The 15805-nt window shown below is 36.6% G+C and overlaps 1 protein-coding gene across 6 annotated transcripts in view; it reads left to right on the forward strand.

Moving 5' to 3' along the window:
* The window catches only part of IQSEC1 (IQ motif and Sec7 domain ArfGEF 1), a 247199-nt gene that overhangs the window by 30372 nt on the left and 201022 nt on the right, over positions 1-15805 (forward strand). For all 6 annotated transcript variants that reach the window (XM_032447347.2, XM_085516928.1, XM_015874690.3 and 3 more), the window contains exon 2: positions 11005-11034. In XM_032447347.2, coding sequence (XP_032303238.2) covers positions 11005-11034 — 30 coding nt within the window. The remainder of the gene's footprint in view (positions 1-11004; positions 11035-15805) is intronic.

Here is a 15805-nt window from a genome sequence, read left to right on the forward strand (position 1 = left end):
TCTAAATCCTTTTGAAGAAAACTTGAACTGGAGTTGGGCTGGAAACAAACCTTGGCTCTGACCTTTCACAAACTTGAAAATTTGAGACTGAATTCTTCAGTTTTCAGGTGTGCTTTTGAATCATGTGCAAGGATGATGGTGGAATACAAATCCTGTTTCTCTTTGTCAGATTTCCAGTTTGTAGAATTAGTCTCTGGTTTACTGCCCTAGTCTGCTGATATTGTAACAGGTGTGAGAGCAAAAATGCCCATGATGAAATTTTGCTGTAACATCTTGTTAAGTGTGATGATTGGTCCCAAACTAGTATTTAAAGAATGTGAGATTAAACTGGCCACACTCCAAATGTGTTTTAAAATTGCACAGTAGATCATGTATCTGTGATCTGTGAAGTCTATGGTTTATCTGCCAAATTCAGAACTTTTCTCTTTGCACTCCTCTTTGGGAGCACAGGATAGATGAACATTTATCCCCAACTGATGATGGTTTGTTTGGATACTAAAGTGCCCAGATGGAACTCTGAAGTGCTGGTGGTTTTTTTTGTTTTGTTTTTTGGAGTAAATACTATTGGGGCAAATCAGAAGATGTATGAATAAGGATAGCTTTGCCATTTATCTCTAGAAATGCACTATTGCCTTAGTTCTTTGAGATGCATCTGGAGTTTGCTCAGTCTTGGTTTTGCTATCTCTTGGGAGCACCTTAAATGAGAAAGTACAATCCAGTATGTTAAAGCTGTCTGTGCAAACGGATGGGAACCTTGGCAGAGCTCATACTGGGTCAGTCTAGCTGGGCTGCATTGCCTAAAACTGTACAAAATTTGAGAAATTTATTATGTCTGATATACTGCTGTTTATTCTCTGCAAATATAGTGTTCTCTTAGTAATTACCAGACATAATTAGTTTCAGTTCCAGCTCTAAGAAAGAGGCCGTGTGAATGGTCTTAATACTCTCTTCCAAATGGACATTTCTATTATTATTATTCTAGAAAGTAAACAATATCTAGTAAGTGATGTAACAAGGAATTCATGGTACTGTTTGAGTAAAATATAATGTTAACTTATTCTATTCAAGTTGAATTTTTAATGATAACGTTATTTCCTGCCCTTTCTCCTTCTAATAAATAATACATTTATCTTATTAAAATGAGTGAAAATGAATGAATGAAAATCACTGCGTAATCTTGCCATGAACTGAATCTGCAATGGTTTCTGGAAGGGAAATAATCTTTCCAGTGAGAGTTGGTCTGTGAAGGGGGGTGCCAATACTTAATGCAATAGGAGCTTTCAGAAGAGAGTTCTGTTTGTTCATTAGTAGATTTTCTTTCTGTGGGTTTTCTTGGAGTTTTCATAGAATAAGAAGTTTTGGTGATGGAAGTGTGGAATAAAATGACTTGTAGAAATGTAGCATTAATATTGTCTACAGCTTAGTGCTGTATTTGCAGGTGCATCATTGTATTAACTATGTAGTACACCCTAAATACCAGGAACAAAATTGTAGGCTAGTTAGAAGTACCATAGGCTAACAGAGTGGAAATAGCTGAAACAGAAATATCCCAGTGACAAATCAGATGGATTGCTTGTTTGTTTTCTCAGGCAGGATGGGTTGACTGCTGTCTCACAGCTGCAGCCCAGCTCCTTATAGAGAGGAATTGCTGTGTGGCAGAACAAAGATCGCAGTGCAGATCACTCTATCCCTTTTGCCTTCCCAGGGAGCACATCACGACAAATGCTGAAGGGATGTTTGCAGGAAGGCAAAACTATCTCAGCTGTTCAAGACACATTCATTAAAAATATTGGCTTGTAGACTTGATGCAGCATACAGAGCCAAGTCTGTATTAAATTCAACAGCTGTTTTGGAACTAGGCTTGAAGAACAAATGTCTCCTTCCTCATCAGAAGCAAGCAGTGTTAATAAGATGACAGATCAATCTAGTAAAAGTTGAAATCTATATACTGTTCATATTCCTAAATAGAAGTGCTCTCAAAATTAAAGATATTACATTAACTTTAATTGTATTTGGATATTTGTAATTCTTTCAAAGCTGCCTGTTTCAGGTAATATAGTTGATTAGGAGTACTTTCCAATGCCCTTCTGCCATCAATAGGAATACCTTTCCTGACATTCTTTTATAGCTCAAATAATAACAAGAAAGATGCAACAGAAAAAGTTTTTAGTGGAACTGATGGATTTGTTCTGATGTTGCCATTTCTTTGCTGTTGCTGTCTCTTATGCTAGTCTAAGTTAGTATTGCTGTAGTTCTGTATGAATGATACCTCATGAGTGGCCTAACTTCTTTGTATAATGAGCATGACAGGCTGGCAGTACATCAGAATGATCCAACTCATGCACCCCACTTGGCTCCTTCTAGAGTCAGAGAATATTTTGTCATACAAATGCATGGATACCTAATCTTTGCTAAAGTCCAAGAAGCAAGTGACAATCTGGAAAAGGAATTCTGCTGAAAGTATTTCAATTTCATGACACTTCACTTGTTCTGGAATTTAAATGGTCTTGAGAGACAGCAACATTTTCTGTGAAAACATTTGTACAGCTTGCAAATCTACAGATCTGTTTTCAAGTAATGAAATACTTATATCATCTCTGCTGGCTTTGGCCTTTGTCCGGTAGTGTTTGAAGAGCATGTCTAAAATAATCATAGATGGATACTGGGCTTAGTACCTTGGCATTGTTATCTTGAAGGGCTACATTCTGTGAGCTGAGATTAGTTTGGGAATTCATTGTGCCAGGTAACACCGATCATTCTAAATCATTTCATAAACTGAAGTGACTGTTCAAGTGGGAAGAGTTGATTCATAGTAAAAGGAATCTTAGATTTCTGTATATATGTGAAGAAATCTCTGGAGTATCATCAATGTTTGATCTTTGAACTTAGCTTTGTTTAATGTCAGCATATTATAAGAGCGTTTTTGATGGATGAACGTCTGAAAGGATGCTGTTTCCTCAGTTCTCTGCACATAAAGATGTGCTCGTTTACAAATTTATAGTAATTAGATATTTGGGGACCTTTTTTATACAAAAGTTCTGTTAGCTAAACTGTAACTTTTTAGAGAAAACAGTAGGTTCCCTTTTGTGTGAATGGTGCACATTAGAGAGGAAAAACACTACAGGGGCTGTTAATGACTGTTTTGCCCTGTGATTCCTGCACAAGCCTTGAGTGTGTATTCATAGCCTTCAGTCAAAAGAATTGAGGCTGAGCATGTGGAAATGCTGGATGTGTTCTTACTTTGTTGCCTTAAATTTTGACAAGTTAAATAATGGTCTAGAGGTGACCTGGACTTCCTGGAAGGAAGGGAGCTGTATGATTCTTCACATCTTTTCAGAGTGTCAAGTAAGGGCAAAAGGACAGGGAAAGAAAAAGATAGGGCAAGTGATGTCTGGTGATATCTCCAATTGTACAGTACTATGGTTTTAATATACTCTAGCTGCAGTGCTCCAGAATGGATGCTTTTAAAAAGCGGAAAATACTGAGACTTAATTGGCTGTAAAAATACTGTGAATGTAATTGTGAGAGTAGTTTTACTTGTTCTAAAAGCTCTTTCTGTATAAGGGAACAGATAGAAAACATAAAGTTATTGTACAAGCTAGCAGATGACTGTGCATTAACCTCTGAATCTTGCCATCTGCTTACCATATCAAGTGAATAAATAGCTTGCAGGTAGCAGTGCGAGTGGGGACTGTGGGCTAGGCTGTCTGATCCAAATTCTTGTATCTATAATGAAATAAATGAACAAATATCCATGTGACTCAACTTGAGATAGTAACACCACTGAAGTTCTTTAAAGGCACTTGCTTTTTGGATTTTTTTTGGTGGGAGAGGAAGGAAGAGGGGAAAGGGGACTTAGAATAATGTAGTGGCTTTTTGTTTCCTGGAAAGATTTAATTGGAAAAAAAAATGAAGTGCTTTCACATAAGGTAGATGCTAATAAAATTAAGACTGAAAATGCTTTACTGTGAACATTAGCACAAAATGTGGATTTTTTTTTGTTTGTTTTGTTTTCAATTTTTAATTTATTTTTTAGCTTTGTGAAGGCAAAGGGAATCCAGAAGCCTGAAGGCTTCACATGTATTAAGATCAGTACCTGTTCTTGTAGAGTGCTTAGGTCTTAAAAAAAAAAAAAAAGTGAAAAAAAGTGTATCAATGACAAGAAAATGGAAAATAGATAACAGTAAACTGAGAGGACAATAACAAGTACAGGTGATAGAGGGATCTCTGAGGGAACTGTTTGAGTAATGTTTACGTAAGGTACGTGTGTAATATATATACGTGTGTACATAATATAATTGAAGTAATGCTTGGAAAATGAGTGGGGAAGTCATTAAAATTCTTCCTGAAAGTTTTGTAATGGTTCTAAAGATTGAAGTTGGGGGATTTGAGAGAGGGGAAGACAACTAATTTTAAATAAATAATTAAATAAAAGTTGTATTGTATTTTTCAGAAGAACTAGGCCATATTATTCTATTCCTTGCCAAAATCACTTCAGGGCAGTCTAACCTCAAGACTGTTGAAAGAAGGGCACTTTGTTTTGGGGATGGCTCATTCAGTAACCACTGCTGGTTTTAGGACAGATGGAATCTGACTAATAACAAGAAAACTATTAACTCTAAGTACAGCCGTTATAATTAAAACTGATGCCTCCAGGCACCTAAAAAAAGAAGCCAAGAATCTGGACTATGGGATATGCTCTTATAGTAGGACATTTCTTCCTTTCTGCATGCAGAGACTTAATAGCTACAAATTATAATGCTTCTAGATCAATTTCTTGCCCTGAGTCTGATGATGGAACATACACTGGTTTATATTTTCATTTTTTCAAATTCTATAATATTAATTGGAGAAAAGAGTTACATCAATGGCAGCTAAAACTAAGGTTGCATTAGAAACATGCATAGGTACACTGAAAGCAGGTTTATTTCTGGGGTAATTTAACATGACTAGTTATTAAAGAATAGGGTACAGTGTCAGGGCTTGAGTGTTCTATCCTGATCTGGGAAGTTAAAAAAAACTTTCATACTGATTGGTGAAGTGTTTCTTTCCTGTGAAAGCCACTGTTCCACTGGGAACAGATTTTTGTCTTCAGATGTTTCCGATGGTCTTTGTATTTGGCATTATCCCGAATACTGTTAGTATAGACTACAAATTTAATCTACAGATTTAAGGAAGTTCAGGTTTTAATACTACTTCTGCATCTTTAGTATGAAATTTAGTTAGTGCTCTAAAAGCACAGTTATATTAGTTTTTGTTTTTAAGATTTTCAGCGATGAATCTCTCGGACTTCCAGCAAACTGTGTGTAGAATTTAATGTTCAGATGGCTGCTTTGAAATAAAATAGAAGTGCAACTTAAATTGAGAAAATTATCCTGAAAGTATTATGCCTTTTTGCGTTAAATTGCATAAGGATATTTCAGATGGTGGATTTTGATTTATTATTATTGAATTGAAAACTGATTCCTGGGATGGAAGGCTGAAACATTTCTGTCTCAATAAGTTTTATTGTTCGTTCTTTCTTAGATAATAAATATTGAGACCTTTTTGTTATATGTAAGATAACTGTGTAGATGTAGTGGTATCCAAAGCTTGAGGATTAAATTCTGTATGAAGAATATGGCTCATTCTTGATGAAAGATTTTTGGCTATTCATTCTGACTCCACAAGTACTTCTCAGTCCATGTTGAAAGTAACCCTTGGCAGATGGATAACTAAATTAAAGGGAATATATAAATATTTGATACAAATGAGAGGCCAAGCTTGATTTGACCGTTTTTTAAATGCTTGGCTTCTGATTATTGCTCTTTTTATATGTTAAAGTAACTGTAAACTGTATTTTGCTCTAGCTTTATTCGCAGTGGAAAAGCATTTCTTAGCTATGAGGGAAAAGGATCTTTAGAAGTGAGTTATTTTAATCGGAACCATAAATGTTGGAAAGTCATGCTTGTATCTTAACTGTTACTTTTAATGTAATGTTTCAGGATGAACTCTGTAAATCAAAGGACTCTTCAGAATCCATGATTTCATTCTTTGCAAGATCTTACCCTCAAAATCAGAAAGAAACCTGTCCAGTATTTTGACATATATATGCTGAAATGGTGCCTTTTGTGGGTATATTTGGTACATAAGGACACAGTGCATCTTAATACTTCTTTTTACGTATACAAAAAAAAAGTTTCAGGACTTTTCTTGGTTGTAAAACAGGTTATCACAACATCATTAAACTTCCTTAAAGATTCCTGATGTGTGGTTATATAAAAAAATTACTGAAATCACTGCGTTGAACTTTATTCAAATGTTTAAAACAAAAAATGTGGCCTGCATCTAATTGAGTAAATTTAATATTTCCTGCCTTCTGGGTGGAATGAGGACAACTCTACAATTTAGAGGTAAAATGGCTTTGTAAGTTGTGAGCTGCAGGGGAAAAATGCAATTACTTCACTTGTAAAATGATTAATGTAATAACCATGTGATTTTTCAAGCAGTGGGATCAGACCCATTTCAGTTTTTGTAGTATCAGTTATTTCCTTGTGAGAAAATCTGAACTACAAATAACTGAAAAGCAATGGAGGAAAAAAACCCAAATTGGTCAAATTATTTTGGCAGATCATTAAGCCAAAGTATTTTAAGCAATTTTCTCTTCCAGGTCCATTTTTTAATTGCCTGATGCTGATATTAAGAGCACCCCTGGTTTATCAAAGCGAAATACTTAGTTTCCTTCCATATGGCTACTTTATGGAATACTTATCTGTAACATAAATTGACACCTCCACAGACATCTAATTGATTAATCTCATGAGATGGGTATTGAAAATGATCTTCAGGTAAAGCAAGGGGAAATTTTAGGGCCTTTTTAGCAGAGTGAAATGTTGTTCTAGAGGATTAGCTGTGTTTTGTGAAACTACTTGCTGCAGGGAAGGATAATAGAAAACTTTTGTAAACAAAACTCCACGCTCCTCCTCCTTTGACTTGTTTTCTGCTTGGCTGTATTTGCTATTCTGCAGATCATTTTGTCTGCCGCTCTATGTAGCATACCTAAGGGGACTGCATTCTGAATGAGCCTGTTGACTTGAACCGTAACTGTCTAGAAATTGTTTTTTTGTGACATATGCCAAGCTTCCTAGGGGGTGGATGGGTAAGGCTGCTTTGTATAATTTATCCTTCTGCTTAATAGCTTCCCCTTCCTGGGATGGACAGAGAACCCTTTGATAGAGAAATGTAAAAATACGTCTCAGTAGTTTTGTGCTTAGATCACTGTTACTTCCATCTGTGCACAGCTTCAGTAATGTACACCCTGAAAAAATTAATTTGCTTCTCCTCCTCCTTCCCACAAATAACCTGGACAACTGTATGTAGAAGGTAACAATGCTTTTCCAGGCAACTGGAATTGCCCTGAGGAAGTTTGCACCTCTATTTTGAATGTTTGTATTATGTGTATTGAAGTATTTTTGTTAATTATTTGTATATTGAAGATTGTTCCAGGTTATCCAGGTGGTGGTAGGATGCATCATTTGCCCAGTGCTGCTTTTTATTTGCATGCTGGAGCAAGCATGTTCCTCTGCCTCTCACTGAGCAGGCAGATGGTATCAATAACCTTGATATGAAGTACATGGCATGGACTGGAGGGTGTTGCTTTTTGTGGAAATATGTGGGGCTTTGTATTCCAACCATTGCTTCAAAGTATTTCCAAACACTAGGAAAAAAAAGAGAACTTAGGTTACTATGAAATGTGAGATAGATGAACTGAGTGAGTGCAGAGAGAATGAGTTCAGCCCAAATGCTATCTAGCCTTAAGCTCAGTAGTGTATGCAGCAGTGAAAGCTGAGCAATAAAATCAAGGTGATCTTTTTTTCCTATCAGAAATCCATGTTGGGAGTGTTTGGAAAACAATTTTCAGGCAGTAGCGGCTGACGACAGTCCAGGAATAGAGATAACAAGCTCTTTGTGGAAACCATATACTAGTAGATACACTTCAGTGGTATGGTAATTGAATATGAGCTATTTATGGAAGTTACTGTTTTGCTGCTTCTCCTGGATTGATAGATGTCTGAGCTTAACAATTAAGCTTCAGAAGAAAAAAAATTGCATCTGCTACCTAAGGAAGTGCCTATTTTCTAAGAGCAAGCATGGACAGGAATAGCAAACTGATTTATTTTTTATAAGCTCATTTTTTGGTATGGATGCTGAAAGTTTGTCTCTCTCTCTCTCTTTCCCTCTGTGTGTGTGTGTGTAATGCCTTTGTAAGGCCTAAAGAAGTTTTGACAGTCACCACTAGAATGAGCAATGTCTGTCAAGAGCTGGAATGGAAAGCCTCGTGTCTTGGGGGTCATCTCCATCTCTTTTGTCTTTGAGCTTACCCATATTCTGACTTCACAGACCTTCCTAAGGATTGTTACCAGTTGTATCATATCTGTTCCTAATCCTAATGTGCATGAAGAATGCTTGTGACCACTGTGCTTTAAGGTCAGCATCTGAAGGCAATGCATCTAGCTTGAGGGACTGGAAGCAGTCTTCTGCAGTGTGTATATCTGGCCTGTGTGCATTGTATCTGACTGTTAGGTGTCACATTATGAAAGAAACTTTATCTCGCTGAAAGTTTTTAGAGAACCTGTGGCCACTAAGTTCTCGTATTTGAAAAAGAGCAAAACTATGACAATATTACCTAAGTTATTTAAAAAAAAAAAAACTTGATTTTTCCTAGTGTGCAGAACAGTTATTTTTCTGCCTATTAAATCAAAATGCAATGTAGTAATTGTAATTCTGTAACTGACCTGTTCTATCAGTTTTGTGTTGGGCAGTCCCAAGAGAATGTCTTAGCAGTGGGTGCTCATTCCTTCCTTCAGTTGTGTGTGGTAAAAGAATCTTGCTGGAACAGTCATAATTAGTGGTAGAAATAATATTTTTCTCATCCTGGAACATACCTTGTTTAAAGTACAGCCAGCTGCACAGGTCTTACTAAATATTTTATCGGTTCTTTTAATAATCTTCAGCACGGTAGAGTTTTCTATATAGCTGTCTAAAATATATGAATTCTTGCAAACTAGCTCTTTTTTTGTAAAATCTCTATTCCATATGTTTGTGTTCCTGGACATGCTGTTCTCCACAGTGCTGGCAATGTGCTGATGCTGACCTAGGCCTACTTAGCAAGGGAAAAACAGAGAACGTGCTTGTTTTGGGGCTTAGGGAGGTTTTAGATATCTGATTACTATGTCCAGAAAGCAAGGCTGCTGTAAGACTCATGGAGTGTTTCTAATGGAGTATTGCAGATCTGTTGTGATCCATGGGGGCAAATAATGTCATTCAGGCTCAGTGGGATAAAATAAAAATCCAAGAAAGCTCTAATTTGTAACAGTCTTTTTGTTGGGGGTGGAATTTTCCTGACAGATTTCATTAAATTTCAAGAGGGGAAAAAAAAAAAAAACAACCAAATAGTACTGAATATGTAATAGAGGGAGGAAGAAGAGAGCAGTTTTGACACTTATTCCTACAGTAGATCTTGAAAAATAGTTTGTTTGTTTTTTTTTTTTAAATAAAAGGGAAGTTATTTTGTGCAGCTTCTGCTTTAAAAATAAAAATCCAATGGTAATTTGACTTGCAACAGAGAGCAAGAATGGAAAACCCCAGCAATGGCTGGAGTTATTGTAAGCTGTGTTGGGCACCCTGCTCGGCTCTGGCTGAGATGTTTGCCTGTCTTCAAGGCTTACAGCAAAGATGCTGGCTGATGTCCAGCATAGCTGCACTCCTGTGACTGCCTTATGCTGGTGCATTGATGCTCCATCTGATGCTGGAGAGGTTTCCTGGCATGCAGCACTGTGCAGGCTCTAAGTTGAAGGAAGACAGAAAGGCAGACTTGGCTATTTATTTATTTATTTATTTATTTTGCGGTGTCACATGAACCAATAATCTTAATGAACCGAGGGCTGCTTTTACTATGGGTTTCTAACAAGCTGCCCAGGATGCAGAAGTGATCACTAATTAACTTCACGTCACTCTTTGATCCTGGATAAAGATACTGAAACAAATCTGTATTCAATGATCAGAATTGGTTCATTGTATTATTTCTTTCAGTGATCACTGAAGAATTCTTATTCTACCTTTTGTCACACTGTACTAAGAAATGTCCAGTGATTCTGCAGATTATTTGGATCTCTCTGAAGATTTAGATATGGAAAAGGTTCTTTTAAAGCTTGATTTTGCTCTGGAATCTCCTACATTGATTATTTTTGATTCTGAATTCTCAGCTTTAGCTTACGAGGCTGAAAGCTAGTTACGGGTTCATTAGCAATAAAGCTGGATTGCTTTGGCATGAGGAAGAAACAGAACAGGGCAAATAGATTAATATTTTGCACTGGATTTATTTATTTATTTTTCCCTAAAATGCTGTGAGTTTTATGTTTCTAATCATCTTAAGAGACAGAAAACTTGTCAGTATGTGTGACATTAAATGAAATTTCCTTATTGGGAAGAAAAAGATGGAGCCTGGGTGTAAGGAGCGGGGAAAAGGTGGGGTCAGTTTTGTTCCTGTTTTGACTGATAAAATGATCCTATCTTGAGAAAAATATGATCTTCAAGAGCTTCTATAACTTGATGTATTTTATCATTTATTTCTTCACAACTCTGAGAAACAGACAAATGTGTGGTTTTAGAGTTTTATGAACTGTTTTTTACAGACAGTAGCACTTACTGGGTAGTATCTGATAAGTCCAGTGATTATGAATGTCATAGCTAAGACTGAAGAAAAGCTTAAAACAGCAAAAGACTTGCATGTGTGCTGGTCGTCACTGATGTTTCAGGGACTGGTAGCACATATTTTAGGTAGTATTCCTTTTATTGGCTTTAAATGTTAGACTTTTTAACTTCTAATAAATTTATTTTAAATTTAAGAATAACTTTTCTTATTTAATGCCTAAATAGTAGAGAAAGCCTTAGAAAAACTTGCTGAAACATAAAGAGAACGTGTGGGAAGACTGTCATCCTAACTGTTCATATCTTATTTTTCAGGTCTGAAGGTGACAGTTCAAGAAGTGTCAGGTATGTGCATATCCTCCCCTTTCAGTCATGTTGCATTAACTTTTTTTCTTAGAAAATACTTTTATTTAAAAAGCACAATTTTAAGTGTAGAATGGAAACAGATGTACAAGTGTTTTGTTATTAGTTCTACCTAGCGTGCCATTTGTATTTTCAATAATGAAACTTCTATATTGGATAAATGCAGTAATGGATAATATGATATTCTTGAACGCTTCTAGTTACAGTATGGCTTAATTAAGACTTGCATCTTAATTTTGGTAACTGCAAAATATTGTTTCTAGATGATTTACAGTATTTAAACTGAAAAAAACTAGCATACTAAATGCTTGCTTGTGCTAACAAAGGAGTGCTGCAGCTTTCATTTGCTGGTGTGACATCTATACTAGGGAAAGGGCACATACTTGTTATGGTCTTCTGGCTTTCTTGGCAGCCTTCGTTTCTTTACCTGACAGAGAATCTTCATTGACTAGTTGCTATGATACTCACTGTGCACTTGGAAGATTTGGATAATTTAGAGAATTTAATGTTGCTATCACCTACATCAACTCATTCAGTTAGTGTTTTTCAAATGTTATCTCAAAGGTGGTACATTTTGAAGAAAAGTAGCAGTTTTAGTTAAACTTGTGGAATTTTGTGCAGTGTCCTACAAGTAACTAAAACTACAAGCCCTTTGGCTTGCATCTGAAAGTCTTGTGTAAATTAGATCTTTACAGTTAATTAGATCCCTCCTTCCTCCTTCCTTTAAAATGTTCAGCATTGTCAGGATCATTGAACTTGTTAACTCTACTGGGATCTTTTTACCAGTTGTTGTGCCTCTGAGCTATAAAGAAAAGTATTAAGATTGCCAAAGAAAGAAGCATTTCTCCCAGGGGGGCTTTGTGTTTTCCCCACCTTTCCAACCTGTGATAAGCAGCTGTCAGGCCACACAAGTCTGAAGCCAAATGTGATTTACCTGTCACTTGGAGACCTTGGGTTCAGCTCAGGTTGCTCACAGAGTTGAGTGAGTATAAGCTGATTCCAGACCTGAGGGACTGGCTTTGGGATACCCAGCTCTTTTCACATTGGACTGGAATACCCACTGTCAGTGATGCAGTAGGATTTCATACTGTTGATCAGCTGCAAAAGTTATTGCTTCTCTAGATTTGTTTTCAGTAGCTTTATAACTTGTTGTAAGAATGTAGATTTATATAAAAGATATTTTGAAGTGCCCTAAAATTCTGCAAATGCCGAATCTGGTTATGCAAGAGCAAGGTTGATGCAGTAAAGCAATGTGTTTAGAGATAAAATACTAAAACAATTAAATAAGTGAGTAAAAATAGGAAAACTCCCATGAATTATTTATTTCAAATGCTATTTCTCCACTGGTGAAAGTTATATTGAAATGAGTTGGTAACACAATAAAATGTGCATTGTGAGGTGGTACTTGACTTGGATGGAATACAAATGCCTTAACAATACAAAGTGACTTTGCAGTACAAACAAACTGTATTAATGGTGATCAGCTTATAGTTTGAGATTTAATAGGATTTTTCACTCTTCCCCATTGCATCGGTAAGGCTTGTCTCTGTAAGATGTGCTGGGAGGGCAACTACTAGTGTGCCAAACAGCATAACCACCTAGAAGTTACTCTTTGCACAATTGCTTTAATTCAGTGATGCAGTTGCACGTCAGTGTCAGTCTTCTCCATCATCCTTCTGAGGGAAGAGAGCAGTTTCCAGGCATGAGGATGGATGGGCAAATGGAGATGTGATGATTGCAAGCTGCCAAGCTGGGAGGGATGAGGGTGATACTGCTTCACGCAGTCAGTTGCCCAGCATTTCATTATTTCTAGTGCAATAGCATCTGAAACCACTGTCTGGTCTACACATTTTTACCCTGCTCTTCTTGGTGTACTGTGCACTGATGTCATCAGAGACTCTGAACTGTAAAGTGCTCACAATTTTTTTCCATTCACTTTACTCTAAGTGGTATACACTTAGAGTAGCGAAGCTCTTTGCTCAAGAGCAAGCAATTGTATTCAGTATAACAAAATAACTTCACAGTGTCATTAGTGGCATTTTAGACACTTGAGTTTTAGGAAAGACATTATGAAAATGGATTGTCAACTGCAACTAGACTTTGATTTCCCAGGAATACTGAGTGCCTTAAATTTGTTGTGTTTTGTGTTGTGTTGTTTTTTTTTCTGTTTTTTTTTTTTTTTGTATGCTCAGTTTGAGGTGTTCTAAAACTTTCTGATTTTCAAAAAGGTTGAGTGTGTGTCTCAGCAGTTGGTGTAAGAGTTCTAAATTCCATACTGACCTGACAAGCAGAATTTCTAATATGGGGGCTGCTCCAAAAGTAATGCCTCCTATTTGATTATGACTCGTGTCGTAACAGATGGATGCTGGTGGTATGGCAGAAGAGATTGAACCTTCCTGCTAATATTTTGTTACTTGTTGTGTTTGTGCAACAGTTTTCAGCAGAATACTTCGTGAGACTGCCTGTGTCCGGCATGGAAGTGTGTGCAAAGCAAAGGGGTGCTGTTGAATTCCTCCATGAGGGAAAATATGGCACCCGTTGACATTCACTGACATTTGTTGAATGTTTATGGAGACCAAACTGTGGATGTGAGCAGAGTGAGGTGCTGGTTGATGTGTTTCAGCAATGATGTCATCATAGCAGCTGTGAAACTGTGTCACCTCTGCTAGTGCAGACATTTATGAGTATAGCATATAGAATCTTTTTAATTGCTGGCAAAAATGCAGTGTGAATGGTGGTGACAACATGGAAAAATACTGTTTTGTAGCTGATAATTTGCTACATTAAACCGTATTGTTATGCTCCTTGTGTCTGTTGCAGTTTCCATGGAAATAAACAGGGGACATTACTTTCAGGATGACCTATATCTTAAAAAGCAAAAAACCAAAACTCCAACAAAGCCTTGCCAGTCAACCATGGATGCTTAATCAGAATACCTTACCTTTTAGTGACTGAAATAGTAGATGAATTAAGTAGTTGAATTTTGGAAAGTTATCATCATGTGATTGAGAAGCATATACCCCACTTTATAGACCTTCATTTGGTTTTATTTATCCTCTGCTGGAAGAAGACAAAGGATACCATTCTTGAGACAGTTCACTTAAGGGAGTGAGTTATGTTCTACTTCTCAGGTGATACAGACGAAATCGTATTATTCTCTCAAAGAATAACCAGTAACTGCATGTCATTAGCTAGTAGGAGGAAAATGCGTGAATGGAGCTTTTTAACCTGACAGTTTATTATTCTGTCCTTCAAATTGTAAGCCTATTTTTCCATGGACTGTTTTTCAGTGAAGGAATAAACATTAGGGAACTCGGTGTTTGGTGACTCAGAAGCTTCAAGCAGTGTAAGTGATTTTAAGCAATCATGGCCATGGCCCAAATTGTATTTGGGGAACAAAACTTAAGCTATGCAACTTCTTTTGTTTGTTTGTTTTGACTCCTCCTAACTCCCTTAAATGATATTTCCTTGGTCTCAGTTGGAAAAGAAATAGCATGGAGCTGAAAGGTGAATTAATTTAGAAAAGGAATGATTTGCTTTGGCAATAATTGTGTCAGTAGGTAGGCATATGTTTGTGGTTTAATTTTTATTTCAGTATCATATGAATATTTTGACTTACAAATTACTGAGAATACTATTTTGCACCAAATAGTAGAATCAGGTCTTCCTAAATTCAGATACCATCCAGGTGGATAAACTATAGCATATGCAAGTAGTTTGCTTGAAATTATTTCCACTGGAAATAGACAGCTGTAATTCATGTAAGTTTCAAAGTGCTGTTTGTGCTCAGTAGAATTCTCTTGACAGACTGGCAGTTGTCAAATTTGCAATCTTGAAGAAAAGACAAAGCTTTATAAGTGGTTTCACATTAATTCAATGCAGCTACTTTTTATAGTCAATTCTGGAAGGAGTTGTTCCTTGTTCACAAGTAGTCCCACTGGTTACAGTGTAAGATAAGGCCTGCCTAATGAGCAACATGTGTGCACAACTTAATTCAGTAAGTTGAGCACTTGTAATGCCACAGGATTTAACTTCTGTGTAGATAAAGTAGTTTAAATTTCTTTCATGATTTCACTGTTCCACAGTAAATGTTGAGTTGCTTTTGTTCTTTTCTATTAGAATTCACATGAAAAGCTAGCTTAAATCTGGGGGATAGAATATGAGAATAAAGAAAAGAAAATAGGCTCTCTTAGACTTGCAGTGTGCATCATAATATTTTTCACAGGCTTTGGACAGTTTTGATTCTGCAGCACCTGCTGAACTGCTTGTAATTACTCAGTTCATTTCTTCACTGTCACCCTTGATAAGGCAAATAGAAGCAGTTTGTATTTTGACTAGAACTTAGTGCACGTATTAGCTGTTTGATGGGACAAGGAGAACTGTCAGTAAGTTGACTGGTTTTTTTGGCATGCTGAAGAGATCCTGCTATGCAGCTTCCACTGAGTGATGTTGCTTTCCAGCTTCCTTTTGCTTGTGTTTTTTCAGAAGAACTGAATGTGGTGTACTCTTTTGATACAAAGCTGGCCCTGCTGCACATCTGTTTTAGGGAAGAACTAACAGTGAGTCCAAACAGAACCTCACATCTGCTGTAGTTGTGAGAGATCCAGAGAAGAACTGGGTATGTCCTTAAGTCAGCTTAGCTTATCTATTTATAGCAGTTAGTCTTTTATGGCCTTATTGAACTTGGAATATTCCAAGATTGTTTATGTAATATTTTAGAGCTGGGTTGAAAATGACCTCAAAATCATCTTGT

This window comes from Coturnix japonica, chromosome 15 (genome assembly GCF_054131305.1).
Source record: "Coturnix japonica strain WE chromosome 15, WE-NBRP24, whole genome shotgun sequence".
Lineage (NCBI taxonomy): Eukaryota > Metazoa > Chordata > Aves > Galliformes > Phasianidae > Coturnix > Coturnix japonica.